This window comes from Sorex araneus, chromosome X (genome assembly GCF_027595985.1).
Source record: "Sorex araneus isolate mSorAra2 chromosome X, mSorAra2.pri, whole genome shotgun sequence".
Taxonomy (NCBI): Eukaryota; Metazoa; Chordata; class Mammalia; order Eulipotyphla; family Soricidae; genus Sorex; species Sorex araneus.
Genome location: NC_073313.1, coordinates 314750552 through 314773204, shown reverse-complemented (window position 1 = coordinate 314773204; position 22653 = coordinate 314750552). Strand labels below are relative to the sequence as shown.

Below are 22653 nucleotides of genomic sequence, written 5' to 3'. Positions count from 1 at the left end.
GTGACTCACATAGTCAGCATGGAGCTGTCCACAGTACACACGCCAGCGCCTGGTGGCAGGCCTCTGGGCAGGCCAGAATGAATCATTGTCCATCTTCCTCCTTAGCCCAGAGCCTCTTGATATTTGCGGAATTGATATCGGCCGTGAAGAGGACATTGGCCCGTCTCCTGGTGATCATTGTGAGCCTGGGCTACGGCATTGTGAAGTAAGTCCTGGGGCGTGAAGAGACTGGGTGTGCAGTCTTGTGGTCCTGTCTGTTGGCATAGCAACTGGCACATGGCTGGAACCATATTCATACCATAACTAGGTCTTGCGGAGAAATTGCTGCAAGCGCACATTTCATAAGGACTTGCATGTGCTGATTATTTGATACCCACCTTCAAATAGAGATCCTGAATTGGAGTGCCAGTGACTTTGTGTAGTCAAAGGGTTAATCTCCTTTAAGGATTGTAGACATTCTTTAAATGATGCTTGAGAGCTGGGAAGATGCTGAGAGGGCCAGAGCACAGGCTTTAGATGTGGGTGTAAGGGTCCCCTTCCTCACCCCATCGCCAGCATCTGTGGGACTGTTGTGGTCCTCAAGCGCTGCCTAACAGCTGAGCTCCAAGCTGGGAATCTCCCCCAGCACCACTGGGCCTGTCCTGAAAACAAGCCAGGCAAAAAAAGAGATGCTCCAAGTTCAAAGCATTTCCTGTTCCTTGCACAACACTGCTTTTATGATTGTATCCGAGCCTCCTGAGAAGCGGGGGTCGGGGGGACAGAGAGGAGAGGGTGGCAAACTCCAAATCAGAACATTTTTCTGACTGACGGGTGGCTCTCTCCCGAGGACGCAGGAGCAGCTCACTTAAAATTTCGATTATAAAGAAGCCGTGGTTATGGTGGGTCAGTAGTGTCTGGAAGACAACCACAGTGCCCGAAGCTGACTGTTCACTCACCCACCCCTCCTGCTCCCCTCTGTTCTCTCCTCCCCCTCCAGGCCCCGTCTCGGCACGGTCATGCACCGGGTGATTGGCCTGGGGGTTCTCTACCTCATCTTTGCAGCTATTGAAGGCGTGATGAGAGTCATTGGGGTAAAGCCACGTTAATTCTACCACTGCTCCTGTGTGTGATTGCTGTGAAGTTCGATTTGCTTCCCATTGCCTGGAGAGGTGATGGAAAGCAAAATTTTACATCTCACCTAAAGTTTGGAGATGAAACCTTGAAGAACGGAAATCATATGAGAAAGGCTCTTACTGGAGGGTTCCCCCCACCCTTTGACTATTTTGCTACTTTTTAAGCCTTTCTGAACTTAAAATTCTACACTGCATGCTTTTTCTATTTTATGTGTTAAGCAACTACTGTGAATCAGTTACAAGGTTATTCATTAAGTTTCAGGCATACAATATTCATTACCCATCTCCTCGCAGTGTCCACTTCCCTTCACCAGTGGCCCCATTCTTCCTCGTGTGCCCTCCCCCCACACACATACTGCCTCTGTGGCCGACACTTGCCCCTCCACCATTGTCCTAGTGTTACCTTCCCTAACTTATCCCCTCCCACCCCCAGTCTAGTGGTAAATCTGCCTACCGAAGACCAGTTCTTCTGCTCCCTGTTTCTATTTTCTTTGGACATTTGCTATTCCCCTGGGAAGTTTCTTTCTGTCCTGCATACGAGAGAGATTATTCTGTGTCTGTTCCTCTCCCTTTGACTCATTTGACTCAACACCATCGTCTCCATCGAGTACTTTTTTTTCCTAAATGATGTCGCTGATTATAAAGCTTCCCCCTCATGTCACCCTTGGAATTAGCTTCCTCTTGTTTACTTATTTGCTTATTTTTTTTTGGTTTGGGGGTCACACCCAGGAGTGCTCAGTTTACTCCTGACTCTGCACTCAGAAATTATTCCTGCCGGTGCTTGGGGAATCCTGTGGGTACCGGGGGTCAAACCTGGTTCAGCCACATGCAAGGCAGGTACCCTCCCCTATGTACTGTTTCTCCAGGCCCCTCCTCTTTTTTATTCTTTTTTTTCCATGAAGCATTTTTCTTGTCACTATGCGGCTCAAACACTCTCCTTGCCCCTGTAGCCCGTAATGCAAGTGAGTTGGAAATGATTTGAACCCTTCTTGCATTTTACATCTTTACATACTCGTGCTTGCGTGGCTGTACGTTTGCTCTGACTCTGTGGCCCTCACATATTTGGGGTTTGACAGAATCTAATCTTGGAAGAAGTAGGAGATGCTTGTGCTCCAGGAGAACAAGACTGTGACACGAGTGCCAGAGTACTGATCTTGCCTGGGAAGACCGCTCACTTTCTGGCCCTTGACTTTTCTTCAGAGTATGGTCGAGGGGCAGGAGCAGTAGTACAGTGGGTAGGGCACTTGCCTTGCATGTGGCTGGCTGGCCTGGGTTTGAGCTCCGGCATCCCCGTATGGTCCTCTGAACTCTGCCAGGAGTCTTCCCTGAGCATAGCTGGATGTGACCCAAGAACGTGGTTGAGGCCTGGGTGGTTAAAGAGCTTACTAGGTTTTACTTGCTTCACAGAACTTTGTGACGGCCACTAAGAATGACTTTGCATTTGATGACTTAAGCAGATCACCATGCCCAGAGCCTGTCTGTGCTATAGAACATTTACTTGTGCTCTAACCCCTAAAGCAGGGCATTGGTCTTCCACAGGGCAGGTCTCCGTGTTCTTCTCCTGTCTGTTTCTGTATTAGACACACTTACTCTTCACAGCTCTGGCTGCGGTAGGAAGAGGGCATTATTGCTTTATTGTACCTTCACATAATAATCATTTGTGTCTTTATATGTAATATATGTCATTTTATAGGAAGCTATTTCTTGATAGAAAAGAGACAGGAAAGATCAATATCCTACATCCAGATACCATGTATATACCGTATTTCTTTGAATTTTTACATAGTCAGCATCTTAGAGTTTTAGAAGTATGGTTCTCTGTTTACCTATTTTTATTTTCCAGGATTCTAATCATTTAGTTATATGGGGTGACATCCTCTTAGCAGTTATTGACTCCATATTTGTGTGGTTCATATCCTTTATGGTGTCCTATAATTGTTGTATCATTGAAATCATATTACTTTTCATTTATAATAATTGTAATAGTTGTGCTTTGTTGTTGGTTGAAACTGAAAAATCAGCAATTTCCCAAAGAATACACATATACATATATATATATATTATTTTTTAGTTCATCTACTTAAGAGCTCAACATATGTCCCTGTATGTAGGGAGGCTTAGAAAAAAAAAAAAGATTATCTCTACACTTAAGGAATTGTTGCTAGGGGAGCCAATGGACAACTAGGGACAATATAGAAATAACTGTCACTGGACATGGAGAATATCATGCTAAGTGAAATGAGTCAGAAAGAGAGGGACAGACATAGGATGACTGCATCATTTCTAGAATATAAAGTAACATGATAGGAGACTAACACCTAAGGACAGTAGAGGTAAGGGTCAGGAGGATCGGTCTGCGGTTTGGAGGCCGGTGTCATGTGCTAGGAGAAAGGCAGTGGGGATGGAGATGGGACCACTAAGTAAAAGATGGTTGGAGGAATCTCTTGGGATGGGAGATGCATGCTGAAAGTAGACTAAGGACCAAACATGATGGCCTCTTAGTATCTACATTGTAAACCATAATGCCCAGAAGGAGAGAGAAAGTTAGAAGGATTGTACCTGCCACAGAGACGTGGTGGGATGGGGTAGGGGAGGTAGGAGGGATCCTGGGAATATTGGTGGTAGAAAATGCACTGGTGGAGGGATGGGTGCTCGATCATTATATGACTGAAACGTAATCATGAAAGTTTGTAACTATTTCAGTGATTCAAAAAAAAATTTTTTTTTAAAAAAGAAATAACCATTGTTTGGAAGAGGTGCTCTACAAAATGTCAGTATGTGTACACATACAGTCTCGGGGAAAGTACTGTAACATAATTAAGTGATTCTATGGCCAACAGCTTCCTATAGCAAAGACTGACCCCAAGGACCACATAAAGTCTATTTCCGTGATCAGTTCTGAATGCAACCTCGAACATTTTTTTAGTCACTCTGATTTCCTTTTGAAATAGATTTCTATACATCACATTTATATACATTTATTAAACATGACTTTAATATAAACTATGTACAAAAGATTAGCATTCTTATAAATAAAAACATTAGGTGGCAAAGAGGCATTTGTAAGTAAAAATCTACAGTAGTTTGTACAAAACAAGACACTGTCTTTCCTCAGATACTGTACATAAACATTAATTCTTTTTTTTTTAAATTTATTTATTTTTAATTAGTGAATCACCGTGAGGGTACAGTTACAGATTTATACATTTTTGTGCTCATGTTTCCCCCATACAAAGATTGAGGACCCATCCCTTCACCAGTGCCCATTCTCCACCACCGGTAAACCCAGCATCCCTCCCACCCTCCCCAATCCCATCTCCCTCCACCCCACCCTGCCACTGTGGCAAGGCATTTCCTTTTGTTCTCTCTCTCTAATTAGGTGTTGTGGTTCAAAACAGAGGTGTTGAGTGGCCACTGTGTTCAGTCTCTAGTCTACATTCAGCCCACCTCATCCTTCCCCCCCCCCCCCCCCCCCCCGCATGGCCTCCAACCGCATTATACTTGATAATCCCTTCTCTGAGTTGCCCTCTCCCCAGAATGTGAGGCCAGCTTCCAAGCCTGCTGCAGGAGGCGCTTCCAGGTAGCACCTCCTCTTTCACAGGCTGATGAGGACAGAATTGTCCCTTCCCCCGCTGACTGATTCATAGAGCTGCTGTCTCCATTAGCTGGCTTAGATTCCAATTGGGCTTTTTCTTTGGAGTTTCATTCTGAGTTGCAGCAGAGGATCTACGGCTCTGTTTCCACAGCCTCTGCTCTTATTCTGGACTCCAGCTGCTGATGTTGTGCTGGCCGCCGAGGTGCCTCAGGATGGGGTGAGAGGAATTGGAATGGGAGGTGCAGGCTCGTCCTCTGCTCCTTTGTCTGTCAGACTCTTGCACAACAGAGTCCAAAGCCAGCAGTTAACTTTCCATCAACCTTCCTCCTCCCCTCCTCCTTCCGGTCAAAACACACTGCTGCTTGCACGCTCACAGGTCTGAGGCACCCTGTACTTCTTTTTGAATTTCAGCAAGTGTGCAGTGCTGACACTTTGTGCCAATAAACACTGTTATTATGTTACAGTACTGACAAGGCTTGGGTGTGCCAAACTGCTTCACATTTTGAGCATACTTATTACAAATTGTGTTAGTTGTGCTCTTTTGTTGAAATGCAGTAAGGACATTTTACAGTAGGACATGCAGTTCGACATTCCTGGTGTCAGGAGAAGTCAGTCCTGCAGTGGCAGACGTGTCCCCCAGCTTTCAAGCTCTCCGGTGTCCATCTCCGGAGCTGCTGGGAAGTCCAGTGCTTCAGGCCCACTTGCCTCAGGCCTGCTTGCCGGTGGCATTTATTTGGCAGAATGTGTGTGGGGGGTGGGAGGCTACACCCATTCGTGCTCAGGTCAGGCTCCTGACTCTGCCCTCAGGGATCACTCTTGGGGCTAGGGGAACCATCTGCGGTGCAGGAGATCAAACCTGGCTCAGCCACATTGCAGGGCAAGCCCCCTGCCCACTGTCCGCGCTCTGGCCCCTTGCTTGGGTATTGTAAATTTCATTTCCTTCCTGCTTCCCTTCACGGCTGTTGGCATCACTGAAGCCCGGGCCCCGACTGGCCATAGGTCGTAGTGCTCACTGAGGCTTGCATCCTTTGACTGCGGTGCTTGCACATGGGTGCATGGGACAAGGACTCTTCATTGAGGCCCTTACATCACAGGTGCTGGATGCACGGTGCTGTTTCCCTAGGCCTAGTATGTGAGTGTATGTGTGTGGGGTACCAGGGATCCCACCCAGGGCTTCACAAATGAGGTGTGTGCTCTGCTCCTGAGCCCATCCCTGGCCTCTGCTCCCTCGAGTTTGGTGAACCATATGCCTGACCCTATAGGATTCAGCTTCTGAAGTAATGGGAAAATACAACACACACACACACACGCACGCACGCACCATTCCCCTTCCCCATTCAAAAGCCATAGAATTTTTTTCTGCTTATTTTGCTTATGTTTGTTTTTGTTGTTTTGCTGCAGGCAAATGATTCTGATCTTGTGCTTCTGACCAGCCTCCCTCTTTCCCTCCTTGATTCTGGCTTGTGCTGGTGGATATCCTTTCCTGTGGGGCCCGCCCAGGAGGACGGGGCATGCTTGCTTTGGTGGCTGCTTTCTTTTGTAGGAAAAATGGTTGAAACTTGATCTAAAGTGAAAGGCATCTTGGTAAGTTAAGGCTGCCAGAATTTGCTTTTAACCTCCTTACTCCTTGGTTTTAAAAATGTACTAGAATAATTAAATGAGACTAGATCTTTAATGCAGAAAATAGATCGAAGTCAAGAATCTTTTTTTTTTTTAAGTTTTTTCTTGTGGACATTTAATGAATTCACCATTTTTTTGTCAAGAGTGACTGAAGATTTAAGTGAATTGTGTTCTCTGAGACAATCTGCATTTACAACTCACCAGCAGTTAGGAAGAGGAAAAAGTTTTGGTACGCTGTGGTGCTGAAGTAAAGTTTTTTAGTTAAATCTTTTTTTAATTTAATCAATTAAGTCTTTAGAATTTAACATCGAGGGGCTGGAGTGATAGCACAGCGGGTAGGGCGTTTGCCTTGCACGCGGCCGACCCGGGTTCGATTCCCAGCATCCCATATGCTCCCCTGAGCACCGCCAGGGATAATTCCTGAGTGCAGAGCCAGGAGTAACCCCTGTGCAGAGCCAGGTGTGACCCAAAAAGAAAAAAAAAAAAAGAATTTAACATCGGAAGCAGGAATAGAATGTTTGCCACCTTTTTTTTTTTTTTTGCTTCCCTCCATTATTTTCAGGGTATGGTTCCTGAGTCCTGCTTACTGCTTATACAACCGCTCCAGAGGGAAGACTGGTGGAAACTCTGGTTGGGCCCCAGGGCCACTGCTGCGGAGCCCATGGGAAGCCTCACAGTGCTTTCTCACGCTTGACGGTGCTGACCTTGAGTGAGCCGCAGGCTTTTGTAAAATAGCCGTGGTTAGGAGAACCCCAGCCCTTGCCCTGCTGGAGGATGGGGTTCGCAGGACCCCACTTTCCTGTAGGACCGAGGCCAAGCTCTTGGCTCCCCCACCTGTGGACTCCCACACTGCTGCTTCCTGATCCCACTTCTCTTTGCTTACCTCTGGTGTCTGGCCTTGGAGACCCTTGCAGAATCTCAACATTCCAGACATTCTTCCAGTTTCCCTGAGCTTCCTCCTGTCTGTTGCAGTAATTCCTGCGGTCAAGTTTCTCCTGATCTAACTAGCTCCATATTTGTTTCATTTTCTTTCTTTAATGTACAAAAGGAAAACTGATAGATCACCTTGCTTAGTGCCACCTTCTTTGAGGTGGCATTCAGACGGTAAATCTGGAACCAGATCAGGATGTTTGAAAGAACCAGAACGAAGCAGAGCTGGGAGGCCTGGGCTATGTGCCATGTGGCAGGTCCTGAGGTGACCTCCAAGGAACGCTGGCCCATTAGGGGACTGGGACCTTGGGACAGAAGGAGTACGAGGCTGATTTTCTTCAAACAGTGGTAAATGGTAAAGCAAGATGTATGGTGGTATCATGGTTGTTCACAAAGTGTTGACTGTGATTATGCTGTATGTGGCTTAGATTTTATTTAGCAGTACTTGTTTTAGAAAGACAGAAGAGTCCTTTGTATTTTATTATCTTAACTGTTTGTTACTAAAATGTTTTTTCCTTAACTTTTCCTACATTTTTATAAGTTTGGCCCAAACTATGAAGACTCTTAGGCTAAGAAAGAACACAGTGAAATTTTCTTTATACAGGCACTTTACAAATACTCTGATCTTTGCAGTACTCGGTAAGCAATTTGATTTTTCTTACAGCCATAAATTATTTTTGTGTTGCATGTTGCTTCAAAAGTTGACTGTCTTGGTTTTGTTTCAGCTTCTATAGTATTTATGGTGTGGACAACTAAGACCTTTAGAATTGCAAAATGTCTGTCGGTAAGTATGATCTCTCTAGTTACACAGTTTCCATTAATTCCACTGCTTTGTGTAATCTTTAAAAATTTTGTGTTTGTAAATGAAAATAATTTTAGTTAAGATCTTGTTTCCTTTTAAATTTCTTTCATAGAGGACCAGGGATGTGTCTCAGGGGGCAGAGAATGTGGTAGTCATTGAGTGTGCTGCTTCTGCAACCCTGTCCTGCCTTCAGGGTGTGAACCCCCCCCATAAGAAGAAATTCTTTTCTATAGGATTATAATATAAAAGCATTGCCTCCACTCAGAAACCTCCTCTCAGACCTTCCGTTTTGATTGTGTCCTTTCTCTGCTTAGAACTATTGGAAAATAGTTCTCTGTCGTTTCCGGTAGGAGAGCCTGTTTCCCTCCCATCCACCACGAGACTGGTGTATTGGAGTGGGTCCGTGAGCTCTGCATTGAACTCACCTCCAGGAGAGTGTGCTTGTTCTGAGCACGGCAGATCCTGAGCAGTGAGCCCTCAGCGGGAGATGATAACGATGACGCGATGCCGTGTTCCTTAGACTCAAGATCGCAAAGTCTCTTTGGTGGAGGCAGCGGTGGGAGAGTTCTCTAGTTCTGTTTGGACATTTTACAAGTCCTCTGTGGTGGTTGAGATTGTACAGTGGGTGGGGACTTGCCTTGCATGCCGCCAGTCCAGGTTCTGTTCTCCAGCACTGCAGAGGCTCTCCCCAGCCTCCCTGGAGTAGGCCCTGAGCACTGTCAGGTGTGGCCATAAATCCAGAACTGGAGGAGAAGGCATTGAATGCGGTTTTTTTCTCTTTCCCTCACATATTTTTCACATGAGATTCTAAGTATATGATTTAGATTTTTAATTGTTTCACCCTCCAGTTTTGTGGAAGGGAATGGTTATTGTGTTAAAGATTTGTTAGAGCTATTTTCAGCAATCTAAAATCTATTGAAGCACTTTTGGAAAAACTGCCTTGAGATTTTTGGATCATAGGTTATAATGTTGTGATGTGAAAAAAATGCCCTTTGTTAGTTTAAGTTTAACTCTGCCTTGTGGTTTTTGTTTAGAAAATAGATTAAGTGACCTCTCAGACCTTTTTGAACTCTTGTTTTTTTTTTTTAATTATCTTTTTACTTAAATTTTTACTTTTACTTATCTTCCAAGTAGATTTTAATAAATCAAGAGATATTTTCAAGTCTGTAGAGATGAAATTTTAAAATATAGAACAAAAAACAGTAAGAGAAGAGAGAATATTAAAACATTGTTAATCCTAAAGGAGACAGGAAAGGGGAAGGACATTAGGCACAGTGTTTGACAAAAACCATGATTCAAAAGTCATAGTTGAGTTTTAGATATACAGTGTTCCATCACCAATCCCACCACCAGTGACAGCTTCCCTCTACCAGTGTTCTGAGGTTCCCTCCTACCACCCCCCTTTTAGCTCTTAATTCTTTTCATAATACTATATGTTATGATTTTATTGATTTGATTTGATTTTTAGGATGAAGTATGTCTTCATGCTGATTTTATAAAGATAGCATCTCTTAGGTTTTATATTTCTTGAAAGAAACACATATGGGGCCTACAGTGATAGCACAGCGGATAGGGCGTTTGCCTTGCACACGGCCGATCCGAGTTCAATTCCCAACATCCCATATGGTCCCCTGAGCACCGCCAGGAGTAATTCCTGAGTGCAGAGCCAGGAATAACCCCTGAGTATCGCTGGGTGTGACCCAAAAAGCAAAAAAAGGGAAAGAAACATATATGAAAGTCTTATGGTTAGATTTTAAGAGTATTTGTCTGTATATATGTGTACATATCTGTATACATACACACATGCTGTTTGAGTGCTCAATCTGTGTGTTTATCAAAAAATTAACTTTTTGTGTTTTGAATTGTTCTTATAGAATTGGATGGAACGCTGGGTTGATGATGCATTTTGGAGTTTCCTGTTTTCACTTATCCTTATTGTAATAATGTTTCTGTGGAGACCGTCAGCAAATAATCAGAGGTACCTAAGACGGGAAAATTACCATTCAGCAAATGTTTGCTAAAAAATATCTTTGTAGAAATGGTAGAGAAGTAGTCCTTACTTTTAAGAAGGGAGACAAACAGCAAGTGCTAGACAGTGAAATAGATGTATAAAGTGACAGGGCCTCAGGAGAGGGGGGTTCAGAGAGCTAGTACAGTGGGCTGGGGGGTTGGCACTTGCTTTGCACTAGGCCGATCCGGGCTCAACCCCGAACCTGCCAGGAGTGATCCTGAGCACAGAGCCAGGAATAAGCCTTGAGCTCTGCTGGGTGTGGCGCAAAAACAAACAGAAAGAGGGGCTGGAGGCTCCTTCCCTGGACCTCACATGTTGCAAGTTGGCGTTCAGAAAGATTTTATATATTTTTACCTTTAGTAATGGGGGAGTAGCAGTAGCTATAGCTTCTTTGTAATAGTTTTTGCTCATTTGACAGTGAAGTAATTAAATTTTATTTTACTTTATAAACTTTGAAGATGTTGGCATTTTTATATGCTATCATTCTGATACCAACTGAAAGTTGAACAAGTTTTTTTAAAAAAATTTTGCTTGTAAAACCAGCTTTTTAAAAAAAAATTTTTTTTCTATTGAATCATGGTGAGATGCAGTTACAAGGTTGCTCATGATTGGGTTTCAGTTTGTAAAACAACTTTTCTGTCTTTGATGTAGATATGCCTTCATGCCCTTGATAGATGATTCTGATGATGAAATCGAAGAATTCATGGTAACTTCTGAAAATTTAAGTGAGTGATTTTTTTAATATGTTTTGATGCATTATAACAGAAGTAATTGTACTTTCAGCTATAATGCAGGTTCACTTACATTTTCTCCACCACCACCATAAAAATATTCTCTGTAAAAAACTCTAACAATCACAAAGGAAAGTACATAATTAAAATCTCAGGATTATGAAAGTAGTTTGAATTTTCGTTATTTGTTTGCTCTTAAATCTAAGTATTGAGGTAAGTACACATTTACACAAAAACAATTTAGTACATTTTGTGCTTAGCTTCTAAATAATATTCATATGGTTAATGATGGACTGGAGCAATAGCACAGCAGGTAGGGCGTTTGCCTTGCACGTGGCCGACCTGGGTTCGATTCCTCCGTTCCTCTCAGAGAGCCTGGCAAGCTCCCCGTGGTGTATTTGATATGCCAAAAACAGTAACAAGTCTCACAATGGAGACATTACTGGTGCCCGCTCGAGCAAATCGATGAATAACAGGAGGACAGTGCTACAGTCTCTAGTTCAGCATTTAAGATACTTTAATAAGGAAATCAAATATTGAGAGTGATTTTAATCTTTTTTCATTTTGCCTTCCTCTTTGATTTCTCTTAGTGACAACTTTTTTTTTTTTTTTTGCTTTTTGGGTCACACCCAGCAATGCACAGGGGTTACTCCTGGCTCATGCACTCAGGAATTACTCCTGGCGGTGCTCGGGGGACCATATGAGATGCTGGGAATCGAACTCGGGTCGGCCACGTGCAAGGCAAACACCCTACCCGCTGTGCTATCGATCCAGCCCCCCCTTTTTTTTTTGAATAGCAACATTCTTTTCCTACAATTATTTTGCTTCTCTAATTGTCTAAAATATGTGAATATTTTACAATCTGATTGTCACGTAAGTAGTGTCTTCAGTGACCCCACTTCTTTTAACCTCCTCTCATCTTATCTCACTTCCAACCGTTCTCTTAAATATTATCTGATTTTGGACAAAAGAGACATAGCAGATAGGGAACTTGACTTGCACGTGGCTGACCTGGGTTTGATCCCCAACATCCCTTTTGGTTCCTTAGCCCCATCAGTAGTGGTCCCTGAGTGTAAAGCCAGAAGTAAGTCTGAATCCTGTTGGTGTGGCTACAAAAAAAAAAAAAGGGAAAAAAGAAAGAAAAAGAAAGTATTGAATTTTTCTGTTAAAAGAAACATGGAAAACTTAACTATGGCAAAGATAATAAAGTACAGTGTATTAAGGTTTTGGTTCCAGTAATGGTGGGGTGAATTATGTTATAAATAACTAATTTAACTCGCCAGGCAGAATTTTAAGGAGGCGTCTACCCCTGGTAGTGCTTGGGGGCTACTCCCAGTGCATGTTAGAGTCATGCCCAGTGGTGCTTTAGTAACTAGACGGAGCTGGGAGTTGAACATGGGTCTCTCACATGAAAAGGTGCTCTCTAGTCCTCAGAGCCATCTCCAGGGCCCCAGGATTGTTTGTTCAGTTAACTGAAGGCAGTGGGAAGCAGCCCAGTCTCCTGACTATTAAGCGTCCCAGACTCTCAGGAAGTCCCACAGCCGCTGTTCATTAACATGCTTGCAGCAGAAGAAAGGCTAAGAGAAGTTTTTCAAACTGTAGAGGAATGATGTAAGTTTGAAATACAGTTCTAAAGAATAAAGAATCATGAAAAAAGAACACTGAAAATAAGACATACTAGGATAAGTACAAAGTGTTTCCTTTTTTTTTCCATTTAATTTTAAAAGTTGACTTGGTGGCAAGAATAAAAGTTTGAGATCTATGACACAGGAGTATGTTAGGCTATAACATAGAGCGGTTAGGATAGAAGATGTAATGGAAGTCAGCACTATATTGTTTCACTTGTCATCCCCTTGATCTTCAATTTGCTCAGGCGGGCGCCAGTAATGTCTCCATTCGTCCCTGTCGAGTGCTAGTGTAGCCCAATGGTATCTGCTCGCTCCAGGAACACAAAGAGCCTCAAACCGTTTGCTCAGGGTTTTGATGAAACCTGCATTATAGTACGAGCACTATATTACAGCTCTTATCTTCCAAGTAGATTTTAATAAACCAAGAGATATTTTCAAGTCTGTAGAGATCCAATTTTAAAATATAGAAACAGATTTAAAAAAATAGAGAAGGGAAAATATTAAAACATTACTAATCTTAAAGGAAGCAGGAAAGGGGAAGGACATTAGGGACAAATAGTTAAAATCAAAACACAGTATGAGGGGCTGAAGCGATAGCACAGCGGGTAGGGTGTTTGTCTTGTACGAGGCTGACCCAGGTTCAATTCCCAGCATCCCATATGGTCCCCTGAGCACTGCCAGGAGTGATTCCTGGGTGCATAAACCAGGAGTAACCCCTGTGCAACTCTGGGTGTGAGAAGGGAAAGAAAAACAGTATGGGAGGCTTTAACCTTAACTATTTAAATAATCACATAAAATGCGTATATCCTAAATACTCAACAGCAGAGGTTGTGGGGCCTTTAAGAAAGTCTGTGATGTCTACAAGGAACATCACTGGCTGTTTGGTCCTTCACACACTCAAGGGGACCACACTCTTGTAGCTGTGGTGCTCTCTCGCATACTGGGTGCAACCAGGGGTCACTGTGGGCCCACACACATGCATTCCCCAGATTTGGTGCTTGCGCATTCTCATTAGTAGCTGGGTGCAATGGGCTCACCCCCTTCACCTCCTCTGCCCCCACGTAAAGCCTTAGGTGCCTGAAAAGTTCTGATGTTTCTGGAACTGTAGAATTCTGAGTTGTGCACCTGCCAGGCAGGTACTGGATTATCCACTGAGCTCATTCCCCCCCCAAAAAAAAATTAATGAATATATATTCTCTGACTATAAAAGAATATTTGCCTTGCATGTGGCTAACAGTTCGATTCCTTCGTCCCTCTCGGAGAGCCCAGCAAGCTACTGAGAGTATCCCACCCACACGGCAGAGCCTGGCCCATGGTGTATTCGATATGCCAAAAACAGTAATAACAAGTTTCACAGTGGAGATGTTAACTGGTGCCTGCTCGAGCAAATCGGTGAGCAACAGGAAGGATGACAGTGCAGTGCTACAGTAAAATAATTACACTTTTAAGCCAGTAAAACAGAAATAATTACTATGACGTTTTCCATATACTTAGAAGTTAAACAGAACATTCTTGTCTTACACCCGGCCTACGTTGTCCCATCCCCCACACATGTGTGTATGGTCCCCAAAGCCCACCAGGTGCACAGAGCAGCTGCTGCTGTGTAGTGCTGGCCGCAGCATTGACCAACGTCAAGTTTTCAGACCCTGTGGTTGATTGCTGCCAGGGGACAAGGTACACCCTCTGCGTTTCTAAATGGGTAAAGTTAACACCCACCCAGCGCTTCTAATAGAAACTTGCCTTTAAAAAAAGACAGCTATAAATATGAATGTATAGCATTTTCCCTTAGTTGATTGTTAAATGTGAGGCTATAAAGAAAATGTTCTTGCTTCATAAGTTTATATATATCTGTTTCTCACAATAGCTGAAGGAATAAAATTAAGAGCATCAAAAACACTTTCCAATGGGACAGCTAAACCTGCTACTTCTGATAATTTTGTGAGTATTACAATTATTTGGTAGGATATCAGTTATCTTGAGTACTTTAAAAGTCTATGCATGTCACATTTATTCAACATCATGAAAACTTATGTGGGTATTCTGTTTTCTTTTTTGCTAAGATTTTCTATATGGGGAGTGAGTGGCAGCAGGCAGTGATGGTAATTTAGTGATAACTGTGATTGTGCGTCCTTGCTTCTCAAGAGTTCTTCTCGGAACAGTTGTGGGAGCATCCCCTGGAGATTCATTAGAAATCCTGAATCTCAGGCCTCCCCCACGCAGATTGCACAGATGATTCAGATGTATAGCAGGTTACAGATGTGATCTGAATTGATTTCAGAGTCACTTTAAAATGCTACAAAGCTATATATTAGCTCTTACTGCAGTAAATTTGCTTAACCTGTAATGTCCATTTGAATCATCTCTTGTGGCTTATTTCTATTTGAAACTGATAATTGACGTTCCAGTAGTACTGGCTGAATTGTCCATCTTTTGGAAGAAAGTGAGGGGTGACTCTCAGTAGAGCTAGAGTATTCCACATAGGCAGGTAAAAGACAAACATTCTATTTACACTATACACAAAAATCCCCAGAATATTGCTGATTGTGAACCCAGAAAGGTAATAGTACGGTGGGTAACGTACTTACCTTGTGTGCAGTGGACCTGGGTTCAATCCCCGGCATCCCATATAGTCCCCTGAGCATTGCCAGGAGTGGCCCCCCCACAAAAACAAACATTAAAAAAAGAAAAAAAACGATGATTTTTCTTTCTTGCAGCGAGAGAACTATAAAGAAGTTTTGGTTTAAAGAGCAAAACATTTCAGCTTACATTTTTGGCTCCTACAGTGAATTGATCATTTAATGATGAAAATAAGTGGACTTTTGCAAAGTTGACATATTTGTTCTATTTTTTCTGTTAAATTATAAATTTATCATATAACAATTTGAACAAATTAGGGGGGTGTAATCAGAGTGCAAAGAAATCAATATACATTTTCTATTTTCTGTTTTATAAGTCAGGATTTTTTTGTATTTTTACTGTCATTTTTTAAAGCCCCCCCTCCTCCCCAAAAAATAAAATAATGCCTCCATTCAGCCAGAGATGTGACTGGAATGGTTCAGCACATGCCTGGCACATGGACCCTTCACACAGCCTGGAAGTGACCCGAGTTGCTCCTTGGAAAAACAGCAAAACACAGTAACACTTTTTTTTTCTTTTTCTTTTTTTCTTTTTTCTTTTTGAGTCACACCCGGCAATGCTCAGGAGTTACTCCTGGCTTTGTACTCAGGAATCACTTCTGGTGGTGCTCAGATGACCATATGGGATGCTGGGAATCAAACCTGGGTCGATTGTGTGCAAGGCAAACACCCTCCCCGCTGTGCTATCACTCCAGCCCCCACAGTAACACTTTTGCACCTAACTAAAGCCAAGAAGTACAACAATCTAGATTTTTTTGTTTGCCTTGTTAAGAAACGACTGGCATCTTTTCCTGGATAGCATCAGTGCCAACTTTCTATGGAATGAAAAGAATGTCATACATTTGAATTCATACACTTAATGTTGTATGTGTCCTGTTTTAAAATTCTGTTTTCAAGTGATATCAAGCAAATGCTAATGAATATAAATATTTGTTTCTGCAGGATGAAGATTTGAAGTGGGTGGAAGAAAATATTCCCTCTTCATTCACAGATGTGTAAATATCCTCTTTGATCCTGAGATTTGGGCAGTAGTCTGAAGGGATCACTTTTATACTTTGTTGTCTGCGTGGCGAGCCTTTGTGAATGACTGATTCACCGACTTCTTACAGAGCCCTCTTTCAGTCTTCCTTTCTCTCTGCTCTTTTTCACTTTTTTTTTTTTTTTTTTTTTTTTTTTGGTCTTTTGGTCTGGGCGCTATACCTGGTAGTGTTCAGGGCTTACTCCTGACTCTGCTCTCAAGGATTATTCTTGGCGGGGCTCTGGGGACCATATGGGGTACCAGGGATTGAACCCAGGTCAGCCATATGCAGGAATACACCCTCCCCTCTGTGCTGTCACTCTGGCCCCAGTCCCTGCACTCTTGAATTGTTCAGGGTCCTTGAAATGTTCTGTTGGAGGATGAATTCCAAATAGTTCCATAGTGAAAAACAGTATAACTAGATGTGGTAACTTTTGTGTCCATTTGGTCTTTCTTTTCCTTGCTCCCTATATACAAATTTTTTTTAAAATTTTTTATTAGTGAATCACCATGAGGTACAGTTACAAACTTATGAACTTTCATGTTTGCATTTCAGTCATACAGTGATTGTTTACCCATCCCTCCACCAGTGCCCATTCTCCTACACCAATGTTCCCAGTATCCCTCCCACCACCCCTACCCCATCCCCCACCAATTTTTTGGGGGGGGGTTGTGTCATACCTGGCGATGCACAGAGGTTATTTCTGGCTCATGCACTCAGGAGTTACTCCTGGCGGTGCTTGGGGGACCATATGGGATGCTGGGAATCGAACCCAGGTCGTCCGCATGCAAGGCAAACACCCCTACACTCTATGCTATCGCTCCAGCCCCCAGAAAATTTTTTTAAAACTTCCTTTACATATAATTTTGGTAGTGTATTTATGGGCTGGAGTGATAGCACAGCAGTAGGGTGTTCACCTTGCACACGGCCAACCCATGTTCGATTCCTCCGCCCCTCTCAGAGAGCCCAGCAAGCTACTTAGAGTATCGAGCCCACACGGCAGAGCCTGGCAAGCTACCTGTGGCATATTGGATATGCCAAAAACAGTAACAATAGGGGCTGGAGCGATAGCACAGCGGGTAGGGCGTTTGCCTTGCACGCGGCCGACCCGGGTTCTAATCCCAGCATCCCATATGGTCCCCTGAGCACTGCCAGGAGTAATTCCTGAGTGTAGAGCCAGGAGTAACCCCTGTGCATCGCCAGGTGTGACCCAAAAACCAAAAAAAAAAAACAGTAACAATAAGTCTTACAATGGGAGACGTTACTGGTACCTGCTGGAACAAATCGATGAGCAATGGGATGACAGTGACAGTGTATTTATGTTTCTACGCCCCTCTCGGAGAGCCCAGCAAGCTACCGAGAGCATCTCACCCATACAGCAGAACCTGGCATGCTACCCATCACGTATTCAATTGGCCAAAAACAGTAACAAGTCTCACAGTGGAGACGTTACTGGTGCCCGCTCGAGCAAATTGATGAGCAATAGGATGTCAGTGATACAGTGTAGTTATGCTGGAAATGAATCTCTGGTTTCATTTGTCTACAAAAGTCTCTTCCAGTTTTTCAAAAAAAAAGTTGGTGGGTCACACCCAGCAATGTTTGGGCTGCTTGTAACTCAGTGTTCTCTTTAGATTTAGTTGATAAATCACCTTTCAATACTTCTCAGCTTCCCCCTCTTTTATTTCAGAGCTCTTCCAGTGTTGGTGGATTCAGATGAGGTAATTTATATATTTACTTATTGCTTTGGAGTTGTTATATTTTTACAGTATAAATATGCTTCAGAAAGAAAATCTGAAAAGTTATTTTTTTAAATGTTTACAAATTGAGCAAGCTAAATTAAAACAGTGCATTTACTTGTGGGTGAAATTAAAGGAGCTAGATACTCACTTCACATAGGAGTATGGTAGAGGCTTGTTGGTATCAAAGAAAGAACTAGGAGATTTTAACTCTGTACTACCTTAACATGGTATTTTGTCTAAATTGCCTAGATCTTCTAGCTGTCTTACAGGACTAGTAAATAGAGCTTCTGGGTCTTGTTTATTTACTAAGGAAATTCAAATAGAGGATGTGGATTTTAAAATAGGAGAAATAGTGATAGTGAAGGAGTAATTCACGTGATGGCTAATAGACCATGGAGAAGCCAGCTCTGTATGAATGGTAAGGAAGATGACTATGGTCCCAGCAGACTGATTTGGCTACAGTGAAATGGAAAGTGGTGAGAAGTTCAACTTCAGGATTTCCAACTCTATAAAAAGTTAAACCATAGAATGGCTCTTAAAAAAACACTGGTACTATTCATTTGATAAATTGATTTACGATTTCAAATGTACATTAATTGTATAAAGTGAGGCAGATCTCTAGCAGAGTCACTTGAGAGATCCATTTTAACTCTGTCCCTCTCAGTGGCGATACTGAGCGCAAAAACCTTTGTAGCTAGCAAGACGTTAAATTATAGGTTTACATTTCCTGTATCTGTTGCGTGGAATATTCCTAGAAACTGAATATTGAAAGATTAGGTGATTTTATTAGGTACTAGAAGGAGCATCAACATTTTCATGTGTACCGTTTTTTTTTTTTAAGGAAATCATGACCAGATCGGAAATGGCAGAAAAAATGTTCTCTTCAGAGAAGATCATGTGAATGGGATTCACGAATGAAACCCCACGAATAGAGAAGGACATCTTAGACCTAGAAGAGGACTTTGTTCCGCTGTTGTGCAACAAGTTTTTATTGCATTCTTTTTTGGTAATCGATTCAGGTAGTGGGTGGGTCCTGAAAAACCTTTTAGAGCTGACTCTTGAAGGTCAGGTTAGTGCCCACTAAATGACCTGCAGCCGGGAACAAGCTGAGAGAAGTATTATAAAGATACATGCCCAGATGCCCTTAGTGGGTGGGTGATGGCATGTGGATAAGGGTATTTTTTCCTTCTGGAAAATATGGCTAATGCAGATAGATTGAATTTTTTTTTTTTAAGTAAATACTCCTCCTCTTCTTCCACAGACTTTTGAGGTAGATGAGGTAGATGGTGTGATTCTTCAGAAGCGTGGTAGTTCCTAGAGGTAATTATCTCTGCATTGCATTTCACACAGAGGTAGTCAGGTCATCAGTGCTGCTTGCTTAGTCTTGCGCCATAAGGTGTATGGCTGGTGTAGCCTGGTGCACAGACGTGTCCGCACAGAGCCCTTGTTTGTAAATATCCCCTGTTCATGAACTCCCCGGGCTTCTCTTCTGTGCCTGAGCTTCCCGGAACACAGAGAGTGGAGAGCTTGGTCCTGAGAAGTTTGTCCAGAGGTTTGCTGGCCACTGTCCCTGCCCTTAGGCCAAATGTGCTCCTGCTTGTCCCACCACTGACTGTTCATGAGGAGGCCAGAAGATCATGTCCCGTAGTGAACCTACAACCTTAACCATGTTTTATTTGGAATATTTGGTTTCTTAATAAAACATATTTAACTGCACAGTACATAATATTTGGTAATTTTTTAAATACTTATTTATTTTTGGCTTTTGGGGGGTCACCTCCACTGATGCTCAGGGGTTACCCCTGGCTCTGCGCTTAGGAACCACTCCTGGTATTGCTTGGGGGACCACATGGGATGCCGAACCCAGTTCAGCCACATGCAAGGCAAATGCCCTCCCCACTGTACTATCACTCCAGCCCCAATATTTGGTAATTTCCTAACCTTCAACTATGGTTTGTACATTATTTGGTTTCATTGTCTATGTAGTATGTCAACTTTCTTTTTTTTTTTTCCTCTTAAACATGCAGGAACTTGAGAGCTATTTGTTTGTAGAATAAAGGAATTGTGGATAGTTTTGCTGCTCTCATAACCAAAGATACAGAACTCTGGACATTTAAAATACGAATTATGATTAAAAACACACATGTCACTCTTTAAAGGAATCCCACCCCTTCTGAATTGAGAATGACTTCAGGGAGTTTTGATTGAGAAGCATTGCAGTTCTAACCATTGCAGGCACTTTTTTAAATTGTGATGCTACAAACATTTTTCTTAAAAAGTCTACCTTTTGAGTTTACCTCATTCATTCTTAGAGGCAAGGAAAAGAAATATTCACTTCAGGTAGTATTCTGTCTTGAGTTTTTAATTTTTTAGTAGTGAACTCAAAACGTTCTGATAAACGTTCCAGAAGAAGGTGTGGATTTCAGGAAAATGTTGGTTTGATACCTTTCGTCATAAGAGAGTTCCTTGTTTTGCTTCTGCCGTAGTGATGTGCTAACCCCCCACCTCCACCCCCAAATCATACACATACAGTAGACAGTATTTGTTTCTGTTCTGGCTTGAATGTATCCCACCCTCTTCCCTGCTATATCAGAGCTAGCGTGCCTCTGCCTTCTTGTTCCTAACATTTTTGTCCAGTCCAGCTGCCTTTAGTTGGAGGTACCTTGACTCCCCAATTCATTGTCTGACTCTAGTAAATCCTAAAGTGCAGAATCCTGAACTTCCAGCTCATCAAAGCTGCATAGCTCGTGGCACAGGCATGGGGAATAGACCATGATAGCGGGAAGGAAAACTGCTGCTCACACAACCTCAGGGCATTTACGAAATGATGCCGTGGACATAACTCACTGCAGGCAACCTTTCCTGGCCATCCAGAGCAAGCAGGAGCCCCGCTGGATTAGAACATTCAGCCTGGAATGTTTTGCAGAGAATATCTGCTGTGTTTTTTCGAGTGAGAATTGTGTGATCTGTCACACTCTTCTACACTGATTTGGGTATTCCTGTGAAGAGTCTTCTTAGGCCCCTCATATAAACCGGGACCATAGCTGGGTTCATAAGAAACACACACACAAGGGAAATGTTAGCCAAGCACCACTAGGCCCTGCTCAGTCTGCTTCTGCAGGAACTTTCCAGAAGCTGCTTATCAAGACTCTGATGGCTGTCAGGATAATTTATTCTTAGAATGCCACAAGATGGGTCTTCCTGGTAATGAAAGGAATTGAGATTGAGATTAGTTCTATGTGTTTCTAGCAGAATGCGTAGACAATCTAAACAGATAGTACAGCGGGTATGGCATTCGCCTTGCACCCCACTGACCTGGGTTCAATCCTTGGCATGCCATAGGGTCCACCAAGACCTGCCAGGAGTAAGCCCTGAGTATGCTGGGTATAGCCCTCCCCCAAAAATTTACATACAATTTTCTTAAAAGGGAATCTGTTTGAGTTTGTATTTAAATATTTGTTTTAAAACATATTTAGTTTATACTTAAAACATGGAAAATAGGTGAATGTGAATTTTTGAACCTACATTTTCACTGTAAAATTAAAAATTAAAATGTATTATATATTATAGGAAATACTGAGTTTTCCCCTGTAATACAGTGTATTTGCACTAAAATATCAAAACGGAAAATGTGGAAAATGTGAACATAAGGTTGATTTTTATATACCATTTTTAAAGCAGGGTTTAGCTCTGTTAAGTGACTTATAGTCTATACTATACATGGCTAATATTAAATTTGTAAGTCACTACTTTTGATACTCGTGTCTTTGTATAACCTACAGCATGCAATAAAAGTTTAAAGCATTAAGCCTTATACTTGAAGTGTAACCTACTGAAATTATAAATATCAAACATGTATAAGTGACAAACTAGATTTGGGGAGAACTGTACATTATAAAATGAGTTCAGTACTGCATTAAGAATTTTATTGTACAGAGCAATATACAGTGGATAGGGCACTTGCCTTGCAAGCGGCCAACTCTGGTTTGATCCCTGGCATCCCATATGACCCTCCCCCGCCCCCAGCACCGCCAGGATTCCTGAGCACAGGGACAGGAATAGCCCCTGAGCATCACCTGGTGTGACCTATAAAGCCAAAAGAGAGAGAGAGAGAATTTTATTTATAATTAGGAAAACATTTATTTGGGAAGAAAGTTCAGGAATACAAAAAGATACTTTTTCTGCCTAAAGGGTTAAATTTTATAATTTGAAAGACATTGTTTTGAGCAGTGAATAGATTTATTTGAAATCAAAGGTTTTTATTTGGAAAAACTGATGTATTACTGTGCCTTAATATTTGTTTTGACTTTAATAAAGTGGTTCTGAAATTTTGGATGATTGATTCTCAATAATATCTTATAGTGCTAGATATCTTCTACAGGAAAGTAGATTCCAACAGATGGCAAGACATGAGCTAGGAGGTACAGCTAATTTGCCAAGTGGAAAAGTGGTCAGCCACAATAGTCATCAAGGAAATGCAGTTAGGGAATTTTAAGACATTTTAATTTTGAGCTAGCTCAGTGATCAAGGGCACATGCTCTACATGCACAAGGATCACTCCTGAGCCCTGCTGCCAGCGCTGCCAGCCATCAAAGCACAGAACCATCCAGCCAAGTTAATTGAGTATTGCCGGGCATGGTACTGGTCCCCCCTGACCATGGCTTGAGCTGCCCCTCCAAAATAGTCAGATGACTTTACTGTTATATACATGAAAAATTGCCTTCAAAGTCTGGAATGAGTACATCGTTCAAGACAAAAATGTAAGTGATTCATTTGTTGAGACAAGAAGCTTTAAGTTTAATGACCTTTAAATAATGCAGTTCTGGTAAT

The 22653-nt window shown here is 42.4% G+C and overlaps 1 protein-coding gene and 1 pseudogene across 1 annotated transcript in view; one reads left to right on the top strand and one right to left on the bottom strand.

Moving 5' to 3' along the window:
* The window catches only part of TMEM87B (transmembrane protein 87B), a 45583-nt gene extending 23425 nt beyond the window's left edge, over positions 1–22158 (top strand). Inside the window, exons 9-19 of the mRNA XM_055122350.1 lie at positions 106–205; positions 977–1070; positions 6109–6182; positions 7790–7896; positions 7983–8041; positions 9934–10037; positions 10722–10795; positions 14294–14367; positions 16008–16060; positions 17772–17802; positions 18665–22158. Coding sequence (XP_054978325.1) covers positions 106–205; positions 977–1070; positions 6109–6182; positions 7790–7896; positions 7983–8041; positions 9934–10037; positions 10722–10795; positions 14294–14367; positions 16008–16060; positions 17772–17802; positions 18665–18724 — 830 coding nt within the window. The 3' untranslated portion in view covers positions 18725–22158. The remainder of the gene's footprint in view (positions 1–105; positions 206–976; positions 1071–6108; positions 6183–7789; positions 7897–7982; positions 8042–9933; positions 10038–10721; positions 10796–14293; positions 14368–16007; positions 16061–17771; positions 17803–18664) is intronic.
* Positions 1174–5704, bottom strand: LOC129399604 (protein FAM76B-like; annotated as a pseudogene).
* Positions 22159–22653: the final 495 nt, after the last annotated feature.